At 39.3% G+C, this 24,883-nt stretch overlaps 3 protein-coding genes, 1 long non-coding RNA gene and 1 pseudogene across 4 annotated transcripts; 4 read left to right on the top strand and 1 right to left on the bottom strand.

The window, feature by feature from the left end:
* The first annotated feature begins 1,210 nt into the window (after positions 1-1,210).
* On the top strand, positions 1,211-2,527 carry LOC136536172 (uncharacterized; annotated as a pseudogene).
* Positions 2,528-2,611: 84 nt separating this feature from the next.
* On the top strand, positions 2,612-4,049 carry LOC136536171 (uncharacterized). The gene is made up of 5 exons (XM_066528552.1): positions 2,612-2,641; positions 3,067-3,460; positions 3,539-3,606; positions 3,698-3,746; positions 3,838-4,049. Exons 1-5 carry the CDS (start codon positions 2,612-2,614, stop codon positions 4,047-4,049), a joined length of 753 nt encoding a protein of 250 aa, XP_066384649.1.
* Positions 4,050-4,144: 95 nt separating this feature from the next.
* On the top strand, positions 4,145-6,115 carry LOC136538104 (uncharacterized). Its single transcript, XR_010779200.1, has 7 exons — positions 4,145-4,189; positions 4,335-4,399; positions 4,564-4,983; positions 5,074-5,386; positions 5,471-5,536; positions 5,746-5,925; positions 6,005-6,115. It is a non-coding gene; the product is annotated as an uncharacterized lncRNA (long non-coding RNA).
* Positions 6,116-14,630: 8,515 nt separating this feature from the next.
* LOC136538103 (uncharacterized protein At1g28695-like) lies at positions 14,631-16,715 on the top strand. The gene is made up of 4 exons (XM_066530090.1): positions 14,631-14,730; positions 15,139-15,611; positions 15,739-16,119; positions 16,227-16,715. The coding sequence occupies exons 2-4, from the start codon at positions 15,438-15,440 to the stop codon at positions 16,713-16,715; spliced, it is 1,044 nt and encodes a 347-aa protein (XP_066386187.1). The 5' UTR covers positions 14,631-14,730; positions 15,139-15,437.
* A 363-nt stretch (positions 16,716-17,078) lies between these two features.
* On the bottom strand, positions 17,079-21,288 carry LOC136538102 (4-hydroxy-3-methylbut-2-enyl diphosphate reductase, chloroplastic). Its single transcript, XM_066530089.1, has 10 exons — positions 20,894-21,288; positions 20,601-20,797; positions 20,081-20,260; positions 19,816-19,947; positions 19,653-19,727; positions 19,459-19,564; positions 19,253-19,347; positions 17,941-18,126; positions 17,675-17,761; positions 17,079-17,571 (listed from the first exon to the last, which is right to left on the bottom strand). Exons 1-10 carry the CDS (start codon positions 21,168-21,170, stop codon positions 17,506-17,508), a joined length of 1,401 nt encoding a protein of 466 aa, XP_066386186.1. The 5' UTR covers positions 21,171-21,288; the 3' UTR covers positions 17,079-17,505.
* Positions 21,289-24,883: the final 3,595 nt, after the last annotated feature.

Genomic DNA, 24,883 nt, shown 5'->3' with positions numbered 1-24,883 from the left:
TCGTAGATACTTTGGCTCTCGAGTTGATTGGTCTGTGTTTTCTTCTTTTTTTCCCTTGGCGCAGTAGGTGGCTGAGTTTTGGGCGCTGGCGGAGGCGTACCCGAGTCAGAACGGTCTTTTCGTCGTCGATTTGCCGTTATTGGTGAGTTCTTCCTCCATTTCTCTATCAGAAGTTGTAGATCTTGTGGATCTCGTCTTTTGATTTGCTCTGTGTTTTCTTCTCTTATCTCTTTGGCGCAGCAGGGCGGCGGTGTGTGGTTGCTTCGCGGAACTTCGATTTGCTGTTGTTGGTGAGTTTCTCCACTCATGTTTTTGTAGATTTACTCGTTCCAGTTCGTGATTTTTTAATTATGGATTCCGTTTGTTTCGATTTGGCTCAAGCGAAGCGGAGTTCGAGGTTGAGTTCGAGTCCTAGGTTGAGTTGTACTCGGAGTCGCAGGTTGAAGCCGAGCCACTCTTTGCAGTTGGTGTTGTTGGTCTTTGTGTATGTGTGTCTGCATCTGTGTCTATGCCATGTTTTATTTTTTGTTTTGTTTTCAATTTTTTAAAATTGTTTCTGTGTGTGTCTCTATCTCTCTCTGTATGTTCTATTTTTGTATTTTTGTTTGTCTTAGTCTCAGTTTATTTTTGTTTGAGTTTCTGTATTTCGTAGCTTTGTTATCAGCAAAATGCTGTGCTTGGTCTAATCATCTACATGTTCAGATATTGTCTTTGATTATGGTAACATTGCATTTTATTTTGATCAAGCTAAAAGAATGAAGTTAGTTTATACCTTAGCGTCCTAAAAATCCTGTCAGTAAGAGGTTCAGAGCATCGGCAGTAAAGTTCAGCAGTATGTCTTTGAGTGTGTGCTCTATTTTTTTTTCTCATACTAGAGTCCACATGATATAATTTGTCTTATTTTTTATTTCTAGGATTTAAGTTTTAGGTGTTAGATGCAACTTTTTTGTCAATGTCTGTTTTTAGGATTATTTATGTTTAGTTGCTCAAGTAATTTTTGTTGTAGTCATTGTCATATTTGTTTGTATTACCTTTTAGGTGATAGTTGTAGTAAGTGTCAGCTTTGTTTGTTTTCTCTAGTCTCTCATGAACTTTGGTTAGTGGTTGGACCTGTTTTGAGTTCTGATCTATCAATGTTGTTTTTAAGATTGATTATTTTTTAAAAAAAATTCAGTTCTTATTGTGTTCTTATATTATGAGTTCATCTTAGATGGCTAGGAAAAGGAAGGCTACCTTTGTGGACCTTGCAAGTAGCGATTGTTCTGATGGTCATGAACTCATGATGATGATGAGTTGTCTTTGCCTCTTGATTCTCCTGATCCTGATAAAAATGATGACTCCAATTATGATGATCTTGTTGATTCATATGTAAGTATTTTTTTTCTATCCTCTGAATTGGTTGCATTTGTTTCATTTCATTGATATTTGTTTTTTCTAGGATTCATTTTCTCTTGGTCATCAATCTTTCAATGAAGCTTTGTACAAGGAGTATATGAAAGAAGTAAGGCTTTGTGTTTTTATTGTTTGTTTTTGTCATATTACCCCCCTGCTCCTCTTATCCCAACTGTTATCATGTTTTGTTTTTTATTTGTTGTTCAGTGTTCTAGGCTAAAGTCTTTGAAGAAGAAGCTGTTGATGTCTTTGAGTCATAATGTATGTATTGTTCCTGACTTTCTTTTTCTATTTGAATTTTTTCTATCATCTTTTTTAATTTTTATTTTATTACTATGCTTACTACTTTAAGTCAAAAAGAAGTCTGATGGTAGACCTAAAGTTGGTTTCTCAAGATTTTTTATCATAACATTCTCTAATGTGATAAATTCTCTTTCTGAAGATTGTAAAGATGTGATTCGAAAGTATGGATTTGGTTCTCTTCTCTTGTTTGATAACTGTTCTGTGCCTAGAAATTTTGTTCATTAGGTTGCTCGCCTTATGAACTATAACTCTGGCGATATAGTTGTTGATGGCATGGTTATTTCTCTCACTAAGAAGGTTGTTCACTTGGTTCTTAACCTTCCATTTGGTGGATCTCCTTTTCCCACTGATTATACTGCTGGCAAGCTTTGTTTGCTGTCAAGATTTGGAAAGGATAATGTTCCTCCAATCAGTTTCTTTTCTGAGGCTCTTGTTTCTAAGAAAGAAATGTCTGATGATGATATGTTTGTTTGCTTCATTGTCGTTGCGATGATTACTTTCATTTGTCCGAAATCTTCTGTGGTTCCTTGTCACAATTTTTTTGGCATCTTTGAAGACCTTGATAAGATTCGATCTTATGACTGGTGTGGATATATCCTATCTTGGTTGCTTGAGTATATCAAGTTATTCAATCAGTTGAAGAGTTGCAAATCTACTCAGCAAACTACTCTTGGTGGTTGTCTGTGCTTCCTTGCTGTAAGTTTTTTCCTTTGTTCCTACTTTTTTTATTTATGCTCATGTATGTTTTATTTTTTATTTATATTGTTGTTAGGTTCTATATCTTGATCGCGTCCATTTTGGATCTCATCAAGTCGCTTCCACTATTCCTTGAATATCTGTATGGAAAAAAAATATGATTAAGCAGTATTCAAGTCTTGACAAGAGACAAGAAGGTTATTTTGGGTACCATCCTATTATGGATTATTCAAGGACCTGCTATGCTAAGGTAATTTTTTTCTTATCCTTTCTGTATTTTTTGTTTTTGCATAATTTTCCCATTTTTTAAGTAGTTTGTTGCTTGCCTGTTTCTTTTTTTTACTGAGCTAGGATATGTCTGTATGATTGCTTATGTCTATTATGAATTACATCTTTGTCAGTTTCTTGTTTGATTTATTTTAGTCAGATTCTTTTCTCTTAGAAATTATTGAATGTGATTTTTAGTTTCTATGATTATTATACCAGGTTTACACTTTACTTGTACTGAAGTTATGGTGATTATTATGGTGTAACTCCTAGTTTTGATTAGTGTAAATTAAGATTGTATCCCTATTTTATATATGTTTTTGTACCTTTACATGTTCTTTTTGATATGCATCCTTTCAAACTTTATGTATTGAATGTTTTGTATTTTTTCTATTATTTTTCCTTTAGGATATGAGCTTGCTTCCTCAAATCCTCCACCAGACTATTGATGATGAATTTTTTAGAAAGCTTGATTCTTATGCTCGCTGCAAGCTCCCTATAGAATTGAAGGATGCTATTCACAAGCTTATTGAGAAGCATTGCTTGAATTATGGTGTTTCTGTCAACTTTAACGTTAATTCGATTACTGCTTTGTCTGATGAAATGAGATTGATCTTTATCAAACTTTGGAAGCATGTGTATTCTGTTAGTGAGATGTCTCAGGTTTTAGTTTTGGAAGTTATCATGCTGCTATCTGATTCCGTTGAAAAAGATGAGCACTTCGGTTCCCCTGTTGGTGGGCTTGATGCTTCTCCTATTATTTCTGAAGCTGATCTTAGGGGCTCTGGTGTTAATTCTAATGGTAGGTTATTTTTTTATTTTTTTGTTTTGTTTTTTTTCATTGTTATTTTTTTATTACTTGTAGTTTCTCCTTTTACAGGAAAGTATGATCCAGATCTTGAAGTTCTTCATCCTTCTCAGTATAAACTTCACCAAAACTTGAATGATGTATGTGTTTGTAGCTAATATCTTTTTTCTATTTGTTTTTTTACTCATGTAATTTACTTTTTTTTTATTTTCTTCTCATCTTTTTTTGCAGCCTTCTAATGGTAATGTTGTTGATGGTGTGTCTAAGCTAAAGAAGAATTGTTAGTTTGTTTTGTTCTCTGTTCATTTTCTTTTCTGTTTCAAGAAATTTTTATTTTCTGATACCTTATATATATATTTTTCTTTTTATAGGTTATACTGATGTTGGTCCTAGCTCTCCTAAGCTTATGTCTAGTTCTAGGAATCCTCTTGGTGATATTTCTAATTCAAAGTCTTTGAGGAAAGGTTGTCTGAAGAAATCAGTTTTTATTGGGCTTTCCAATTCTACAGATCTTGAAAACAAGTATGCCCCTAATTCTATATCCCCTTCTCCTATGCCTGGGTATTCAATATATTTTTCTTAGAAGGTTAGATTTTTTTATTTTTGGATGTTTCATTTGTTATTGTTCTTTGCTTATTTACTTTTTATACTTATTTTTATTATGATTTTTTATGTTTTCAGAGTGCTGGTTCAGTGAAGAAGTGTGGCCTGCCAAATTCTAGTGTAAGTTTTTTATTTGATTTTGTATTTTTTTTTAAAATGATGTTTTTGTATTTGAAATTTTCTATGATTTCTTTCCCTTTTTAGGCCCAATTGGTTATGCAAACCCTATATTTTAATCAGTGCTCTCCTTCCCCTCATCATGCAGAACATCATTTGAATCCTTGCAGTTCTGGTGGTTCTTTGCCTTCTGCATCAAAGGCTCCAGTTAAGGTATTGTTGTTTCAAATTGTTGTTATTTTTCTAGATTCTTTGCTTTCTAGTCAGTGCTGTTGTAGTTATCTATTCATTCTTCTTTTTTCTTATATATGAGTCTTTGCCTAATTATGCTCCTTTAAGCCATTCATTTATACATAAGTCTCAAGTTGTATCTACAGGTGGAAAGGTTCCTTTACATGGTCCTAGGAGGTTTGTGAATCCTGGTCCTCTGTTTCATGGTGATTATGAGACATTCAAGTCTAAGTTCTATGAAGTCAGTAAGTCTGAAGTAGAAAACTACAAGATTCTTTGTAAGTTGGCTTCTTCTGAGTTTCAGAGGTTAGTTCTATTTTCATTGATTGTATTTTGCTTATCTCGATGTGTTCTATAGCTTTTTTTTAATTTGTTTTGCATTGTGCAGTGCAGATGCAGTGTCTTTGTCTGGTGTTCGCTGTACTTTTTGGTCTCTTGGTGAATCTTTGAAACCTAGAGATTTTGTCAATACTTTTGTTGTATCTTGTTTCTGCTATAGCTTGTTTTCGAAGCCAAATGGTCATCCCGAATTCTCAAAAAGGTATTATTTCTTCTCAAACATTGGTGTAAGTTTTTCTTCTCTCTTTTTTTTAAATAAAATTTGATGATGTTTTTAATTTGTTTAACTAATGCTCTTTGTTTTGCATTATTCTTAGGATAATCTGTTATTGGATTATGATGAAGCTGACCAACAGTTGTTGCAGCGATCTTTTAGAAGGTCTGCTAAGGCTAGACCATTGCATCAATCTAACTTGATATTATCAATTTTTTATTATTTTTGTTTTGCTTCTATTTATATTTCTTTATGTGTATTTAATTCTGTTCATATGTTTTCAGCTTTTCTTCCCTATATTGCATGAGAAGCATTGGTTTGTTTTTGTGGTTGACATTAAGGACCGTCATTTTGCATTTCTTGATTCATTGTATAGCCGCAATTCTGAGTATCATCAAGATATTGAAGGAAGGCTTGTATGCACTTTCTTTTTTTCTCCTTTAGTTTGATTGCTTGTTATTATATATTTTTTATTTATTTTTGTTCATGTGTCAATGCAGATAAACTCTTTTCAGTATCATTGGAATAAATTTGTTCAAGTTGACATGGATTTCAATTTTTATGGAGTTGAGTACCCTATTGTTCCTGAGCAACCTTTTGATAATTCATAAGTATCTGTTATGTTTATTTTTCTATTTCAGTGCATATTATATGGAGTTTACATTCTAGTTTTTTGGCGGTTATGGTTGGTTGTTTTGTTATCACTGCTATGTTTCATTTCTATAGGCGTAGTTTTTTTTGCTTCTTCATTTTAATTATTCTTTATTTTGTGCAGTTCTAATTCTAGAATTTATGCTATGATGTTCCTTGAGCACTGGATGTCTCCCAGGGTCCTTTTTGGCAATAGGTTTAGTCATGAAGATATTCCATCCATCAGAGTTAAGATTGCAAATGAGCTATTTTTCATCACAAGAACATTGGCATGAAACATCATGTGTATGATTTCAAACTTTAGGTTTGTTTTGAAATTTTCATTTTGTTAATCTTGTTGTTTCTATGTTGATATTCTGATTCACATCCTCTTCTATTGACAGGAGTAGAGTCTTCTGGTGCTGTAGTATATGATTCAAGGAGTTTGCAATCTGAATGGTTCCTTTTTTCAGTTTCTTTGTCTTTTTTGGGCAGTTGCATCTGCCTTAGGAAATCTCAATACAGACTGAGTTCAATATGATGTTTTTGTCCATGTCTAAACTCCTGTATACGCTTACATTATAATAGAGGTTACATGATAATAGCTCTTTTGAAATATAAATATGTCATATTCTATGTCCTCATTTGTGCTGATAATCACTTTTTTTATCTTGGTCTTCTGCCTTCATCTACATTGTCTTCTCTTGCCTTCTTCTGCTTCTTGCTCTTTGCAGTTGGGCCTGCATATCAAAAAAAATTGGTAATAAGTTTGCTTAATTTTTTTTATGATTTGCTTATTTGTTTTAGAAAAGAATCTTAGTTGTGATCTCTTACTTGAGTTTGCTGCCTTCTTCTTCTTTTTAGCTTTTGTTGCAGCTATCTTTTCTCTTATTTCTTCTACTATTGTTTTCAGTCTTTTTGGTTTCTTTGGTTGTCCCTTTCGCTTTATCCTTTTTGGATCTTGTAGTTGTAGACTTTCTTCAATAGTCGTTGATGATGTTGCTTGTACGCCATCATTGTGTCGTTCTTCGTCATTTATGGAATCATCATCTTCTTCTTCTAGTGCCTTTGCAATTAGGTCCATCTCTTTATCAATCCTATCAAATTCTTCATCCAGGTAACTCATCATTTCTTCACTCTTTGATCCTTTAGATGTAAGCACTGCTGCTTTCCTACACAAGACATTGAATCTTAGCAGTTCATTGGTTGCAGGTGTGTCTTCTATTTGTCTCATCATGATTTTGGATTCCTTCTTCCTCCATCTGTCAATAAAGTACTTTTTAGGTATCTCATCTATTTCTTCTTCAACTATGACTTTTAGTATGTGGCTACATAGTATTCCATCCTTGCTGAATTTTGCACAAATGCAAGTGAATTCCTCTTTCCCTTTGGTAAGATCTGTTAGGACTACATATTTTCTGTTTGTTTGTACCTGCTGAACTTTGTTTGATTTGTGCCATACTTCGAAACATTTCCCATCTTCTATCTCTTTGTATTTTAGCCTCTCTGTCATTTTGAGCTGGTACTGAAACTTTAGGAATATGTTCCTGTTATAACATTCAACTGCTTGTTACTCTATCTTGTATACAGTCTGTAGTTCTTTAGGTCTCTTTTGTTTACTCTGATTATCTTTAGTACTCTCCATTATCCTGATTCTATCAATTATTCTTTGGTATTCTTTCATGAAGCTTAGTATGCTGTATGTAGGTCCAACGTTGTCCTTGATCCTAGCATTCGTCTGCTCACTTCTTCCAGTGGTTTGAAGAAATGGATAGAAATTTTCTTTGAAATATACTGGTATGAACCTGTTCCCGGTTTTCCACATTTTCTTGAAGTACTTATTCCCTTCTAGTTTGTAATCTACAATCATTTTCTGCCATTGATATTTGAATTCTTCTTCTATCAATGAGTTGTTCACTATGTCTTCAAATGTCTCTGGTAAGCCTTTGTTTACTGCAAAGCACTTCCCATTTTTGTTGTACCATTTAGATTTTATATGAAAGAAACAAATCTTGTGAATTGTTTGTGGCATTATTGCTTCTATGGCCCCTTCTCATAGCTTGGTCTTGGTCTGTAATTATGGTCTTTGGATGTTTTCCTCCCATAGATTCTAGGAATGCCTCGAATAGCCATTTGAATGTGTCTATAGTTTTATCAGAGATGAGTGCACATCCAAATATAAGAGTATGTCCATGCCCTGATATCCCAACTATAGGTGCAAATGGAAGGTTATATCTATTTGTCATATATGTTGTATCGAAACTTAGGCAGTCCCCGTACTCTGCATACCATTTGAGTGATATGCCTTCTCTCTAGTAGATGTTCTTCACTTTGTTCTCTTCATCTACATGAAATTTATAGAAGAATGTTTGATCTTCTGCTGCCATCTTCATAAACTACTGCATGACTTTGTTCATGTCATTTCCTTTGAGTTCCCTATTTATCTTTGTTCTCTCATTCTGCACGTGCTTTGTTTTATATGGCAGGGCTGTTACATTGCCTCTGAGATATGAGAGTATTGCAATCATCTTTCTAGTTCATATGTTATTTCCATTCGATGTCCTTATCATTGCCTTCTCCATGTCTGTCATATATTTTCTGTGGGTGAATAGTTGATTCCTATTGTCTGGACTGAGCTCATGATTGTGATCTAAGTCTAGCCTTACTACTTTCTATTTTCCATTTTCTTCTTTCACTTCCATTAGCATTGGGCAGTTTGATTTCACTTTGATATTAGTTTTCCTCTTTGGTCCTTTGCCCTTTGCTTCATGTGTCATCATATCCTGTTCGTCTTCTTCAGTTGTCTTCTTCTTTGATTCTTTTCCATATCGATGGCATCTCATTTCCTGCATGTATATCTCATTGTTCCTCTTTTTCCTTGTAGTTCTTGTTGTATGAGTAACAACTACCTCAAACCCTGCTATGAAGCCATAGAAGCTGAAGAAATGGTGTGCATCATCTCTGGTGTCGAATTCCATGCCAATCGGTGGCGCGTACTTACTATCAATATCTGCATTGTTTCCATCTGTTGCTGCTTCCTCTTCTTTCCTAAGGAATTCTTCAATTTCTTCTTCTGTAAGTTCTTGGCTTTCATTTCTCTCATCATATTCTTTCATGGTTTGGTCTGATTGCTCAGCAAATGAACCATCTGATGGATTCCATATATCTATAATCTCATTTTCAGAGGTAGCTATCCCTAACACTGCAGATGTGTTCTTCTCTATAGTCATATATCTAGAATCAACCTGCATTTTCAAGTTTGTAAGGTTAGTATTTATGTCTTTTTTGTTCTAGTGTGGTTTTTCCTGTGTAATGGGCATACCTATTGTACTTGCATTGAGTGGAATATGTCTGTTCCGTTAATTTCATCTTCTTCAAAGGCTTCAGTTGATATGTAGCCCTGTTGGTCCTCCTGCTAAGAAATACAATTTTTTCTATATTAGTTCAAAGTATTCTTTTTTTTATTAATGGTGTCTTATTTGAACTTACATCATAATCTCTTGAGAAACTAAAAATTATTTGGTTGGTGTTCTCATTGTTTTCTTGCAGTGTTGCTTGGTCTGCCTGCATGTTAACAAACATTTTTGAGTCGATTAGTATCCTACTAGTCATTTTGTTCTTCAAATTGTTTGTCTTCAGGTATCTCACCTCATTTCCATTTGTTGTTGTATTATGTATTTCATTAGTTGATGTCATGTTGTATATTTGTATCCCCTGGTGGTCCTAGTTTTCCTGCACATCAAGAAATCAGGTATAACTATCAGCAAACGTCAAGTAAAGATGTATTGTTGTTCCATTAGGAATATGTGTTACCACCTGTATTGTGTCCCTAATTATGTGTTCTTCCTAAGAAGAAGACCATGTTTGCTGCATGAGTAGTGCTGTTAGTGGTCCCTGCAAAATAGATTTTTTTAGAATTTTTGATATTTGGAGTTTATTTTTTTGGTTTTTCTTTCTTAAGCTCAACCTGGTAGTTTAGCAGCTGTGCAGTTTGTGAATCGTATTCTTCATTGGCCTCCATTCCTTGGTTCTCTAATTGAGTACTTGGTGTCATTGAATATATCCATGGTCCTAGTACCTGTTTTGCATTATATGCAAGTTTTGAAAAATTGTTAATAAGTATGTTCAGTTGTATTTTGTAGAAATAGATAATTTTCATTACAACCTATACCTTTTTAGTTGTTGACCTGTCTTGTGGATTTCTGCTGTTTTGCCCATCTCTGTGGTCCTACATCAGAAAAATATTCAGTCAGTTAATCCATTTGTCTTGTGTTAGTGTTTAGTTATGTTTTTGTAAGGTTTCTGATTCTTTTTATGCAATAGACAATCATACATGTATACTGAGAAAATCTTTTGATCTGATCTATTTTGTTGTTTCTATTATACTCGAGGTAGTTTTGATCTGATTGAGTTACTTACTTGTATTGGTTCTCCAGCATTTTCTTTCTCTTCTCCTAACATCTTTTTGTATGCTTGATTTCAATATGTTGTCTTCATATATCTGATCCCCTTTCTCCCGTGGATCTAGAGCTTCTTCTGTTTGTTTTCTATGATGCTCTTCACATTGGTGCTTTAGATCTGATTGCTTTTTGGATTCAGGTACTTTATTCCTTTTCCTTTTTGCATATATCCCCTTGCTCCCCTTTATTCCTTTTTGTATATTTTCTTTCGTGCCCTTCAAGTTGGTTCTAATGGTAACTGGGCTTCTTCTTGTGGGCTTCTTTTATGTGGGCCTGTTACTTTATATTATGGCTCATTTTTATGTGTTGAATCATGTCTGTATTGGGTGGATTTGTCTATGTGGTTACATTTTTTGTCATGTGCCTTTATTGCCCTTTTACTTTGGTTGGTGAAGTAAATGTTGACTTCTGTTCTACCTTGCCCCCTTTACATCTTCGTTCCTCTGTGATCCTTGCCTTTAAATATTTTCTTCTCCTGCCTCTTATTCGTGTACTCTATTCTTCTACTTCTTCCTCCTTTTTTTTGCTATTTTCTGTCCTATTTTTGGATTATACAAGGTGAGTTCCTGTACTTTTTTTTTCCTGAATCCCTTGTGTTTGAGATGCATGCGTGCGGTTTAGAAACTGCCCAATCAATTTTAATTGATTTCCCACTTTCCATTTTGCAATTTGTTGTGGTCGTAGTCCCCTTCCAATTCAACAGTTTCCATTTGATGGACGTGATTTCCCAACCTTCCTCTCTTGGTAACTGTCTGTACTTTTTACTCTGTCCTCCTTTTGACCTTTTCGTTTCCCATTCTAATGTGTATAGCCGTGTGACTATTTTGACTTCACCCTGTCTATTTATTCCTATCTCCCATCTGCATCTTTTTGTATTCTAATGTCTCTCTGTTCATTCTTCTTGGCTTCCCTGATTCCTTCTAGCCTTCAAAGAAGTGAGTTATCCTTCCTTGTTCTTGTTCCTCTTCTTTGCTATCCATCCTTTTACATGCCGTGCCATTTTTTTTATTATTTCCTTTTTCTCTCGCCTCCTCCACTATTTTAGGTAGTTAGTTTTATGCCTTTTTTCAAGTCCATTTCTATTGTATGTTCTTAGTATCCATTTTTTTGTACATGATCTATAAGCGATTATTTCACACTCATTTGATGAGAGGCTGGATTACAATCTCTGGTTAACCAATATGTTTAGCGAGCACATCGTCTTCTGCGAATGTAAGATCTAGATCCCGTCCTGTCCCGTCCCCCGCCGCTCAATCTAGGCGTTGCGATCCTGAGCTTATTTTGTTGGAAACTTTGTGCGGCCTTTTGTGGGGGTGGTGCAGATCGCGGCGAGGTGCCCAAGGGCAGCGCGCAGATCTTCTTCCGGTAGGTGAAGTTCTAGAACGACGACGAGACAGAGGAGGCATCCCCAGTCTTCGTACGTATCTGTTACTTACTCCCGCTCTCTTATTGAGACTGCTAGTTTGGGCAAACATTAGTAGACAACTTAGCTGATTCTTGCCTCGTGTTAGCTGAATGCTGTACTTGCTAGCTTGTGGTTTAATCAAAACTAGCACTTTGATTGTGTGAAATATGTGCATTTATAAACTGATAACCAGTGTTCAATTGTCGATTGAGCAGCATTACCTTAGAAAATAGGATGGACATGTAGTATTACTTGAGTTGTGTAATTGTCAAATTTCCTTTCACGATAAAAAAAAATGGGAGTCGCCTGCGGTTTCTGTGGCGGTTTCATTTGCACATCGTCTTCTTTGCCGTGTCATTTTGGACTGGTGAGAGGCGATTCTATCAGGCTGCAAGATTCACTCGTTTTGTTTGTTTCGATTCCTTGTATTTTTTGTTGTTAGGGTTCGCTCATGTGCTTTGCCTTGTTGTAGAGAAAATGTGACAATGACAACAACTCTTGCTATTATTCCGAAACATTAGTATGTGTTTGTTGTGCTGCAGTGCCACCAGGTACACTACATTGCCTACGTGGCATTTTTTATTATCTATTTGTGTTTTTTATCTTGTTTTGTTTTGGCAAATTAACTATTATATGGACTATGAATTAAATTTTTATTTATACTAGAGTTCATCTATACCTACAGTGTTTAATCTAGTGTAAGTGCTAGGTGTTATTGGTGTAATTGCTAGGTCAACTATACTGAGTGAAAAAAGTTTATTAGGCACATGTATTTGTCATAATTTGAATTGAGTGTACTTACTTTGATTTGTTTGTTAGATGCAATCCTCATAATTTTTTTGTTTCTGCAATCCATAGAAAAGATCTATTTTTTGTATTTTTTTACTTTGATATGTTTGGTTAGTTCACTGCCCTCAAAAAGTTTTTGGTTTTTGCATTCCATAGAATTTTTTTTATATTTACTTATTTTTTGGTTCATGTAATACCCTAAGAATCCTGAATTTGATTTGTTTGTTTGATCAATGCTATATATTAGAGTTAATTGGTTTTGGCAATTCATAGAATTTTTTGGGTTTTTGTCTTTTGTTTATTTATTTGTTTTCCTTTCTTTGAATATTTGTATATTATTTTCATATTTAGCTATGTTGGATAATCACCTCTCTTTACCTAATTTCTGGAGATCTCCTTGCTCTTTATGTCAATTCTGACATAGCTTTATCATCTTCAGTTTGAACTGTCATGGTAGCTTATGTTCTCTATCTAATTTATGTACCACCTTGCAATTAGGCATTGACTATCGTGACTCATGTACTCAAAGTTGGTGGAAAATTTGTCGCGAAGATATTTCGAGGTAAAGATACAAGTCTCCTGTACTGTCAGGTAACGTTCACTTTGGTTGGCAAGTATATCTTTGTATCATCAGATTTCATGAGGTTGTGATGTTGTACAGTTCTCCATCATTAGTATGAAAGCTTCGTTAGTTGTGGTTGATGAGTATGTTATCCAGATTATTCTTTCCACATTGTGCCCCTTAACTTTTGTAAATGTTTGGATGAGATGCTGATGGGCACTTTATTCCTGTCTGTGGCTTTATGCAGCTAAAACTGTTCTTCTCACAAGTTACATTTGCAAAGCCAAAAAGTAGCCAGAACTCAAGCATTGGTAAGTCTTATAGCTTGCAAAAGAAGTTCCATACTCGTGCTCCTTATATGCTTTCTCAACCTTCAGTGGTTCGCATAACTTATGTTCCAAATTCTGAAATTGTTGTTAGTTGTTGAACATGTTTGGGACATCTTTGTCAGGCGGCCTATCCCCTGTAGAGTAACAAGGATGCATATTCATTCGGTTGGAAAATGTGTATGTGGTCTTATACATTTGTTTGTCCTTTTTCATTTGTCAAACAGAGGTGTTTGCTGTTTGCGAGAACTATTCACCTCCAGAAGGGTTCAAGGAGGGAAGATCTATACCACCTCCTAGATAAAGTGGGGACTCCTTCAGGAGGTGACGATCTAGGTAAGGGCTACAAATGCCGGTACAACACTCCTTCATATTTTTGTTTGTACTTTTGGGTAATGTAGTCTTACTTTTGTATGCAAATTTCTCTATTGTTGTTAATACTGATTTTCAGTCATTTTGGTTTAATAGTGTTTGTCTCTGTATATTTTTCAGTTATACCACTTGATTCAGATTTTGCTTTTTCCGTAATTTTTGTTTGTTGAACATATATTTTCTACATCTAGTACTTCTTAATACCGTTAGTCCTTGTCTTGTGTCATTCATGTTTATTTGATTTTCCAGTTTTGATTTTTGTACTGTCATGTTAATATGGATTAATTTTTTAGTTACACTAGAGTTCATCTACACTTACAGTTGTTAATGATGTGTAATTCCTAGGTATTATTGATGTAACTAGTATTAGGTGCAAAAAGTTTATTACGCCTTTCTTTGAATGTAACTCTTTTTGTATTATCATTGTTTCTGTTCATCTGGTATGCCGAGGCCGAGCTAGATGTAGAGGAGACAGAGATGGAGTCGTTTTCGGTGCTGATTTTTTTTTGCCCGTGAGTGTTTCATTCAGTTTTTTATTAGAAGTTGTACATCCGGCTAGTATTTGTTTTGATTATATTTTTTGTTGTCATTTTCTTCTTCTTTTTTTGATCTTGTGTTCTAGAGATGTTCAGGCGGAGGCTAAGATGGAGGTTTCATTTGTGTGATTTGTTCCCTCAAATTGCTTGAGTGATCAGAGAGGTTTCATTGGCATGTGGTAGTTGGTCCTGCGAATTTAGTTGATCATCAGAAATGTTGTAAAAGGTGTTCTACGTAACATAGTTTAGTGGCCTAGTTAGTTGATTTTTACAATAATTTATAAAATGAATCCAGTTACAGTGCTCTGTTATTAGATTCACAGTCATTTTTCATTGTAAGTTATTGTACTAAGTGGTGTAATTTGATGGTAATGCCTTATTGTCTTCTTGTTTTTTTATTCATCCTTAAATTTTGTTTTTTGTTATGGTATGTTTGTCTGCATCAATGCTATAGTAATTTTTTTTTATTTTGCAATTCATAGAAAATTTTTGCTTTTTGAATTTTTTTTAGTTTTGATCTGTTTGGTTCACCAAAGAAAGTTTTTTTTGATTTTGCATTGCATAGACTTTTTTTGCTTTTTGATTTTTAAATTTGTATATTTTGATTTGTTTGGTCGTGTTCTTTGGATTTTTTTCAGGTGTAGCATGAGATGGATTCTTTGGTTATATTTGAATCTCAGGTACTTCTAACTATTGGCTTCCTTGTTCTAGTTTACTTAGGTTTTAGTATCTTGTTACAATGGCTTAATTTTGTAGTTACAGTAGAGTTTAATTGCTGTCTGTTTTTAGATGGAATGCATAATTCGTGTGATTTGATCTCCTGTTTCACTCAATTTTTGCTTTTGTTTAGATTTGTGTGATTTGTCCTATTTGGTTTACTCGTGTGATCATAGGCTCTCAATCACACAAACTTTCGTTTTTGTTTCATTTGTGTGATTTGCCCCCTCAAATTGCTTGAGTGATCAGAGGGGGTCAAATCACCTGAGTTGCAAATAGACAGATCCTTTTTTTTTTCTCCTTGGATTTTAATTGGCTTCTCCATTTTGATTCACTCCTAGATTCTAATCCATTACCACCTCTACTGCCAGCAACTCCAACACACATCTTCAACGTGTACCCTTGAGGAGCCTGGTGGTGAATTGTGCGTGATAAACTGTCAATACAAGTTGGTAGGTTTGCTGCAACTTTCTCATGACTGCCCATTCAGATATGTATATATTACATAATAATATAAAATATAACAACTGAACCAGTAACAAACCGATGCCCATGAGATTCTGCTCGCCCTCTCCTCCGAGACATTGCGATCCTTCCATGGTGATCGAGCTACAGGGTCTTCTCCAACGCTAGACAACGACGAAGGAGCAATCAAGTTGATCGATCCAATATGGGGGTGCTGATACCAGCCCGGCCGGAGCAATGCACGTTGTGCCGTGCCGTGGCCCTCACCACCGTCTGCGTCGTCATCGTGGTTTGCACGTACGTCGCGTCTTCTTCTCCGGCCGCCGGCGACGCCGGGAAGGAGGAGAAGTTCTTCAACATATGGCGCCGCCGATCATCGGCAAGTCAACTTTTGGTGTTCAAGAAATAATTAGCCAGCTCTTTCAGGATTAACAATATTGCTACTGCAGCCTAATCAGCTCGATCTAAACCCTAGCTTAATTCTTCTTGTCAAAACGGATGCCCAGGATTTTGTCCCCGACGATCTGGAGGTGGCGCTACGCGGCGCAGCGTACGCGAACAGGACGCTGATGCTGACCATGCTGAACAAGGCGTACGCGGAGGAGGGCGGTCTGCTGGACCTCTTCCTCGAGAGCCTGAGGGAAGGGGACGGCACCAAGCAGCTCATCGACCACGTCCTCTTCGTGGCCATGGACCAGCAGGCCTTCCGCCGGTGCGGGAGCCTCGGCGGCGGCGTCAAGTGCTACCTGCTCCTGCCGGTGGACAGCCAGCAGGGCGACCTCTCGTCGGAGCAGCTCTACATGTCGGACGGCTTCATACGCATGATGTGGCGGCGGATCCGGTTCCTTGGCGACGTCCTCAAGCACGGCTACAGCTTCATTTTCACTGTGCGTACGTTTGTGATCATGCATGCATGCATATGGGCATCTCCATTATTATTGATACACGCATTAGCAGCATGCTTAGATTTTGGTGCTTTTGATTTGTAATAAAGGATATGGACGTGATGTGGCTGAGGAATCCGTTCCCGAAGCTGGACCGCGGTGACGGCGAGGACTTCCTGATCAGCTCCGACAAGTTCAACGGCGAGCCGCACGACTACGCCGGCAACGAGCTCAACACGGGCTTCTTCTTCGTGGCCTCCAACGACCGGACGGTGGCGCTGTTCGACGAGTGGCACGCGGCGCGGCGGGGCTCGGCGGGGATGAAGGAGCAGGACGTGCTGAACCGCATGAAGCGGCGCGGCGCGTTCCGCCGGCTCGGCCTGCGCGTGCGCGTCCTGGACACGGCGCGCTTCAGCGGCTTCTGCCAGGACAGCCGGGACGCGGAGCAGGTGGCCACCGTGCACGCCAACTGCTGCCGCACCAAGCGGGCCAAGGTCGCCGATCTCAAGGCCGTCCTTCGCGCCGCCAAGCGGCTCAACAGAACGACGACGGAGATTAGGTGGCCAGCGCATCGCGAGTGCGTAAAATCGTGGTTGTGAGACGGGGAAGGCTTTTCTCGAGGTCTTGCGATCGATCTGGGGCTGTTCTCGTCTTCTTTCCCGCTGACAGTGCAGCATGGCAGGCCCAATGCAGGGAGTTCCCAACTTAGCCAATCGTTTTTGTTGACCTTTTTAACCCATCTATAATCATCAAAATTAACTACTTTGATTGCATGGGTTGTTACCTTTAGACATGCACCTAAAGATGCCAATTAGATTTGTGTTTTGAGGCGAAAGAGAGAGATGGGAGAGAAGAAAGCAGAGCTGCAAACTTTACAGCGTACTCCCTCCATCCAAAATAAATGTATAACTCGCTTTAGTAGTAGCCATACTCTCAAAGTGAGTATTGGGGAACATTTCAGATTAGAGAGCATCAATTGGAAGTTTTATTACGATTTTCTGTTACAACTGATGACATATCAAGAGTTCAAGTACTGGATTTAAGCTTTTTACACGCAGGAACTATGCATTCTTTTCATCCGCATATAGGCACAGGAAATCCTGCAACTGAGCTCAATCCATGAACTTACACATCTGAGTGTAAGTCAATTTAAGGGCCAAAAAGTTAGACCCTAGAACAGCTGGTGCAACTGTTATTCAGACCAATGATAACAACATTTTCGTTTCCACCAGACTGTAAATTCCAGCACAAGGATAGTGCCTCGTGGTAGTATTCGTGCCTAAACCGTTACATCCTTTGCTACTGTACAAAACATTGCCTGTGCAATGGTTCTAGTAACCTTTGCCAAGCCAAAGCTATTCCGCTCTCAAACAAATTTCTGCTTAAAATTTATGCAACCTGCAAAATTTCCTGGCGCTTGATCTCAAATACCTTCTGAAGAGCATCCTCAACAACCTGCACAAGTAGAATGTCATTACTGCCATCAAGTTTTATGTGGTACAAGCAAGCTGTGTAGAAAAGAAACGCTTAAAGTTAGATCAGTACAGCTTTGCGTTACCTTGTCCGGAGTTGAGGCACCCGAAGTAACACCAATGGTAATAGGCCCCTCGGGTAACCAGTTCTCTTTCTCAACAAGTTCACCATGCTGTTAAACAATACAATTTTCAGTTAAAAAATGAGATCCTATATTTTCAATTATTAAATTTAAGCTCTTTTCAGTTCCCAATTAAACAGAAGATCCCTTCAAAGTTCTATTATTTTTCAAAAAACGAACACTGTCTTGGTTAAAAAAAAGCAGCATCTGTGGAGGGTATTAGAAATTACATTTAACTTGTAGCTGATCATGTTTCCTGGTCCAATCCTTTGTTCACTGTCAATCCAGTAGGATGGAATTCCACTGAGTTCTCCAATTTCTTGCAGATGAGAGGTGTTACTTGAATTCCATCCTCCAATAACAAGAATAAGGTCAACTTTCTCTTTCACCAGCTGATACATAGCATCTTGTCTTTCCTGAGGAATCAAACAGATGGCCGGATGTATATAAGTCAATGCAGCATATGTCAAAACAATTATAAATCTATCACCCAAAGAGACATTTTCTCAATCCAAAAGTGTAGCAATAAATGAACTAGGAACCCTCTTAACATTGACTTAAAATAAGGTGCCATATAAGCTGTCTCAGTTTCCTTTGCAGGTTGCATGTAAAGGGCGATGGTGATTGTATTGTACCATGAATGGCTACCGTCTATCTTGAATTGTATGCTACCCTTTTCTAAACTTTATAGTACAGTAATACTAATTCCATCATTCCCAAAAGGTCCACATTTTAGCCTCATGTAAAGATTAATAAATGCTGTAAGACTGCCACTTCCATTATCGAATACTCCCTCCTTCCCAGAAAGAGTGTCATTCTCACTTTCTGAGAAGTCAAATATTTTCAACTTTGACCATATAAGAAAATATTAATATTTATGGTGCAAAGTTAGTATCATTAGATGAATCGTTGAGTATATTTTCATAATAAAATTATTTGGAGATATAAATGTTACTAATATTTTCTACAAACCTAGTCAAATTTAAGACAGTATGACCAACACGACTCCCATAACAACACTCTTTTTGGGACAGTGGGAGTATATCGCACTGAGTATCAATGGGGTAGGTGGTGGTTGTTTTCTTTTGTTGCCTATGTTCCCATTGATCAATGAGAACATGCAATGGAGTGTCTGTTAAACATCAATATGGGCAAGTTTGGAAAGCAAAGTTCTTTGAACAGTTAGGACGATGTTCAATCAGGCACAAGCATCTTTCATTCAGCAATGGAGTAAACTAGATGATACAGAAACAACAAGTTTCTGAGATCATCAAGAAACCATACATTTTGGAATGCTTCATGTAACATCTAAAAGGAAGAGACTCAGTTGGGTTGGGCTACAAGACTTTGTGTTATGCAAAGCTGAAGGAAATGTTGGGCGTACCCAGTGCAGAGAGCTCCCGCTATGTGCGGGGTCTGGGGAAGGGTGTCGGTGGCAAGCCTTACCCTCGCTTGTGTAATGCGAGGAGACCGCGACTCGATCCAGGACCTTCCGGTCACAGGCGGTAAGACTCTACCGCTTGTTGGAAAATGAAAAATTACCTGAGTGGCATCGCAGATAGTATTGAAGGCCATGAAGTGATCGTTTACATTTTCAACTCCATATTTTTGCATCATAGTCTTTTCAACAAGTTTCCCTATTAATCATAAAGCATTACAATCAAAATTGGTGCTTGCTAAAACAATATGTACTATATAAATCACAACACATAGCTATGGAGGTAGCAGAGGCTGGTCAGATAACCTACCAATTTCTTCGGTTTCTCCTTTAAGCATTGTTGTCTGATTTGCAATGCCCACCATTTGAAGATCAACATCAGGATCAAATCCTGGAGAAACAGCTTTCTTGAATTTCTGCAGTTGTGCGTCAAACAGTTTAGTTGGTCATTCCTTTCCAGCATGACAGTAAATGGATAACTTGAGTAAAACCCTCAGTCCTTACCTCAAGGAACTCCTCTTTTGTTGAGCTAGACCCATCAAGTTGGCCACCAAGTATATAATCACACACATAGGTCGCCTATTCAAAACATTTCAACTTTCTTATCTCTGATCATGTTTGATACGAAGTTGAAAGAGCAGCAAAACATAAAATTAGTTCGATGTACCTCTGTCATATTCTTCACAATGATGTACTTTCCTGCAAAAGAAGCAGTGGCAACAGTTTCTTCATGGGAATATTTTCCGTGAATAATTGAAGTATATTCACTCTTCTTGTGCTTTTCGACCATGTTCCAGACCTATATTGAATAATGATCTTCATCAGCTTGATATCGTAAGCCTTTTTACTTTCAAGAAACAGCGATCGGTAGCCAATCGCAAGTCGTAGAAAAGGGAGAACGCAAAGGGGAGATCTTCAAAAACAAAATTTACCTTTGAAACCCAAGGGCAGGTCGTATCAACAATCTGCACTTTCTTCTCATTTAGCGTGTACATCTCCTCCACAGCAGCTCCAAATGCAGGCAACACAACAACATCACCTTGTTCGACGACATTGAAATCCTTGATACCCGCATCAACAGGAATGATTTCTACACCCATCTCATCCAACCTCTGCATGACCAATCACATGAATTCAACTCAGCTAAGCACATAAGCCTCTGAGTCAGAATATCGCAAATTAAGGACAGAGAACAGTGGACACTATGATTTTTGCTTTGCAGGTAAGGCCTGAGCACTGGGGCCGAATTAAACTGGAGTTTTGGAACGAACACTTTCAGCACTAGAATTTTACTTTGTAACACTCAGTGGGGGCATCAGCTCGTTTTGCGCCGTTATACACACACACGCGCGCGCGCGCGCAAGAGGACGCAACAGACCACTGATTTCCTCACCCACCTAGTTCCGTATGAAGTTCAGATTCTTAGAGTTGACAGATTTCGGATACGGTTACCTTGTTGACGGTGGGGTTGTGAATGATTTCGTTTGTGAGCCAGATGCGCTCCTCGGGGAACTGCTTGCGCGCCTCGTACGCGATCTGCACGGCACGCTCGACGCCCCAGCAGAATCCGTAGGCCTCCGCGAGCTTCACGGTGACGGGGCCCCAGGTGTACTGGTCGCCGTTCTCCTTGAGCGTCTTGATCACATCGCCTGCATACCAATTCGATTCCGTCCCCCATCAACCAGTCTGGAGGTGGGGGAAAAACACCAGGTTCCTCCACCGTGCTTGCTACTGATGCAACTTACTGGTGTACTCCTGGCTCATGAGCTCGAGCGTCTCCTTCTTGTAGCCGAACCCCTTGCGGTTGTAGTTGTCGCTGCGGGTGAGGTTGTGGCGGAACGCCTTCTTGTCGAAGTCCGGGTCGAGCGAGGCGGCGGCCGCGGGCGAGGAGGGCGGGGAGGCGTCGCAGCGCACGGAGGAGGGCGCGCGGCGCCGGCCCCCGCCCCCGTGGCGGCGGCCCGCGGACGAGGCGGCGGCCGGCGAGAGCAGCGCGGAGCGGAGCGGCGTCGTGATGGTCGCCATCGCGGTCGCGGGCGTCGTGGGCCTCGTGTCGCTCAGTGGCGCAGGCAGCAGCGGCACGGCAGGACAGGAGGCGGGCGGGCGGACGGCGAATGAGATGAGCTGCCTCGGGTCGGACACGACCCGCTCCTCTCTTATCCCCCTGCGGCCCTCGCCCCTCGCTCACGGCTCGCGCCCTTCTGAGTTCTGACGCCGTGGCCCCCCGTGGAACCGGAGGGATATTCCGTGGCGCGCGAGGCGCGGCTGCGAGGGCCGCCGGTTGCTGTCGTCTTGCGCCGTGCCAAACTGCCAGTTCCTCCGGTGCGGTGCCGGTCGGGTCAGCACTCAGCACGGCACCGAACGGGGCGTGGAGTGAAATTTGTTCACAGTGGCGCCACGTTTTCCTGACCGCCCCAAATTGCGAGGACTCGGCTGCGCTCGATCTTTTTTTGTGTTGCTCCCGTTTTGCCACTCACCAGAGTCTGAATTTTCGTGGGCCGGTGGATCGGACGCACCACGGCGGAACTGGAAGCTGACACGTTTGTGAGAACACTCTGCGATAGTGAGCGTGCGCTGTTGCAATTGCATGTGAGAGAGACTAGTGGGAATGTGGGATGCACGGATCGCCACAATTTGGTTTGCTCAGCTGGCTGCCTTTTCCTCGTAAAAACGTTTGGTGCTGTTCCTAAAATTTTGCAAAATTTTTTAAGATTTCCCGTCATATCGAATCTTTGGACGCATGCATGAAGCATTAAATATAAATAAAAAATAAAATTAATTACACAGTTTAGACGAAATTCACGAGACGAATCTTTTAAGCATAATTAGACTATGATTGGACACTAATTGTCAAATAACAACGAAAGTGCTACAATACCATTTGGTCAAAAAAAAAATTCACCAAATAAACAAGGCCTAGATAGAAACGGGTGCGTGCTGGCTCCACGTGCCGGTCACACGTCTTGGTCGCCTTTGGCGTATATTTTGGTGCAAAGTGCTCGTCAGAACAACCATGAGTATAGATTTTAAGCCGCCCCGAAAAAAAAAACTACTCCTATATACAATTTTAGTAGAATATGGTTGAGTGGAAACACCCTTAAAAACGTTGGTAAACAGAATATATCCATGTTGAGTCTGTTTGCTGGTTGGTTTCTGAACTGATAAGTCCAGCTGGTGCTGATTTGTTATGAGAGGAAAACACTGTTGGTTGGCTAATAAGTCCTGGGTGACCAACAAGCGAACAGGCTGGTTATCTTTTTACAAGCTAAGAACTAAAATTTTAAGGTCTTGTTTAGTTCATCTCCCTAAAGTTTACTTCCTATTCCATCGAATGCTTGACGCATGCATGGAGTATTAAATATAGACTAAAAAATAACTAATTGAACATTTTGCGAGACGAATCTTTTAAACCTAATTAGTTCATGATTTGACAATGTGGTGCTACAGTAACATATGTGCTAATGACAGATTAATGCTTAATAAATTCGTCTCGTGGATTACTAACGGATTCTGTAATTTGTTTTTTTATTAGTATCCGAAGACCCTATGCGATACCCCCATATGACACTCGATGTGACATCCCAAAACTTTACACCATGGATTTAAACAAGGCCTAAATCACTCTAGCTCATTTTAGTGGTCCAAATTTTTGGTAAAGTTAACTAAACTTTACACAACACTTTAAGACGTGCGCAACGCTACAAGTTGAATGTGAGTTCAATCATGTCCAAATCAACACAGATGGTAGCTTCGCAAGGGCTCAAAGAAGCCTACCGAGGGTACCAGTAGCCTTACCTGACACGACGCAAAGGCACCACTCCCGCTCGCGCTGTTGAGTTGAAGCCACTAGGTGATGCCTTATACAGTAAAAGTATATGCAACTTTTAAGAAGAGAGAACAAAGGTGTTGTTCGGTTCAGAAATGCAAATAGAAATGTAAATGTAATCGGTACACACCGTTACCAATTCCAAAATCGATGATTTTGTGTTTTGTTTGGTTCAACATGGGAATGGAATGAGCAGCAACAGTAACAGATAACCCTCACACGGGACCGCAATCACGTTTCCACCATATCGGATATCGCCGTAACGGATTACGAAGCCGCTTGAAACAAACAAAAAGCAATGCAAATGGATAACGACGGAATCGGATAACGTTACACAAGTTCCAACCAAACGCGTCGAAAGTGACAGGACATATGAGAAAGAAAAGCATTGTCATGCGTTGAAAAATCCGGTTACATAAATCTTACGTAGTTGTCTATGTTTAGTGTAACTTTTAGTTGAGACAACTATTCTTGTCAGCCCGCATAGGGCTACCTTAGATCTTCTGTTTAGAGCATGAAGAGCTAAAATTTAGCTAAACTTTAGACCATGAGATCCAAACAAGGTTATATTTATCCTACACGTCACTTTTGAATGTTGATTGGCACATTATCTACCGTTGAAGGCACAACATAATGGTGTTTCTTCTCAAATTAAATCTAAGAAATTTGGAACATCCATATTAAGACTGTATACAAGTATGTTCTAATTAATAAGGAAACGTATCTAACCAACTCCTAGGTTTGGTTTAAGTCAAACTATCTTGACTATAAGTTGATAGAAAATATTATCAAAATGTATGATTCTAAATAGATGAATTTGAAAATATGCTCATGACAAATCTAGCTGTACATACTTGTCATGACAAATATTTATAGGTTTTTGTATAAATTTAGTTAAATTTAGGACAATTTGACTTAGAGTTATGTTAAAGTTGTACTCTTTCTAGGACGAAGGTAATAAATTATATTTAGTTGACATATCGATCAGGATTCTCAGTTGTTTGAAAAAAAAAAGTTAGTTGTCCGTTAAGGTACCCAATACCACACAACGCTTAGCTGATCTCGAACAGAACAAAGATGGTGACGCCTGTGGTCAGTCAAACTATGCGTCTTCCAAACACATGTTTGACATGCTGAGCAATCCTCGTCAGTCCTCACTCGCATGGAAACGGAGTCCCTACTCTGAAACCGCGCGAGAGAGCAAACGAGCATATCGGACTTTCGAGGGAGCGCCAGCAGTGGACCCTCATCGCATCGGACGTCGCCCACGCCCACACCGTCCTCAACATCGTCCGCTTCCCCGCGCATCCCATGTGCATCGGACTGGGCATTCAGTTATCCGAAACCGATCGGTTCGGTTGCTCGGTTATTTATGAAATTCGGTAACTAGTAAGCGATCGGTTACATAGAAAACTAGGAACCGACGAACTTCAATCTCGGTTAACCGAGCCGAATTAACGAGCCCTACGTTATAGCAGCGAAACAGAAGGGAAAGAAAAAAAGAAATCAAACACGACGACAATCGTCCCTTCCTCCAAAATCTAGATCCGGCCCTCCTCAACCCTCCCCGGCAGAAGAGGCAGCGGAGGACTCCAGCCAGGCGCGACAGTGGAGGGCTCGAGAGCGCAGGAGGTGAGCAGCGGCAGCTCAGCTCCTCGGCGTCCAGTCCGGGCCCCACGGGCCACAGCCTGCGCTACCAGCGATCGGCAGCGGCTCCACGCCTCGGCCTCCACGGCAGCGGCCAAGCACCGGAGAAGTGGCCTCCAGGTGGTGGCAGGCGCGCGGGTCACCTCCAGCTCACTCACGCGAGTGCGGCTGAGGCCATGACGCGCAGAGGAGGCGGCGTGATCCTGGGGACGGGGAAAGGTAGGGACGTAGGGTGGACGCCTGGGTGGTGGGGTAGGAACTGAGG

Source organism: Miscanthus floridulus, chromosome 2 (assembly GCF_019320115.1).
Source record: "Miscanthus floridulus cultivar M001 chromosome 2, ASM1932011v1, whole genome shotgun sequence".
NCBI lineage: Eukaryota > Viridiplantae > Streptophyta > Magnoliopsida > Poales > Poaceae > Miscanthus > Miscanthus floridulus.
The sequence above is the reverse complement of the archived record's forward strand: the minus strand, read 5'-3'. Positions and strand labels throughout refer to the sequence as shown.

Coding starts and splice junctions, on each gene's coding strand:
- LOC136536171 (XM_066528552.1), top strand. CDS start 2,612: ATGGATTATTCAAGGACCTGCTATGCTAAG. Junction 3,607..3,697: donor TTCACCAAAACTTGAATGAT/GTATGTGTTTGT, acceptor CTTTTTTTGCAG/CCTTCTAATGGTAATGTTGT. Junction 3,747..3,837: donor GTCTAAGCTAAAGAAGAATT/GTTAGTTTGTTT, acceptor TTCTTTTTATAG/GTTATACTGATGTTGGTCCT.
- LOC136538102 (XM_066530089.1), bottom strand. CDS start 21,170: ATGGCGACCATCACGACGCCGCTCCGCTCCGCGCTGCTCTCGCCGGCC. Junction 19,565..19,652: donor CAAAAGAGGAGTTCCTTGAG/GTAAGGACTGAG, acceptor GCACAACTGCAG/AAATTCAAGAAAGCTGTTTC. Junction 18,127..19,252: donor CTATCTGCGATGCCACTCAG/GTAATTTTTCAT, acceptor TTGATTCCTCAG/GAAAGACAAGATGCTATGTA.
- LOC136538103 (XM_066530090.1), top strand. CDS start 15,438: ATGGGGGTGCTGATACCAGCCCGGCCGGAGCAATGCACGTTGTGCCGT. Junction 15,612..15,738: donor TATGGCGCCGCCGATCATCG/GCAAGTCAACTT, acceptor ACGGATGCCCAG/GATTTTGTCCCCGACGATCT. Junction 16,120..16,226: donor GCTACAGCTTCATTTTCACT/GTGCGTACGTTT, acceptor TTTGTAATAAAG/GATATGGACGTGATGTGGCT.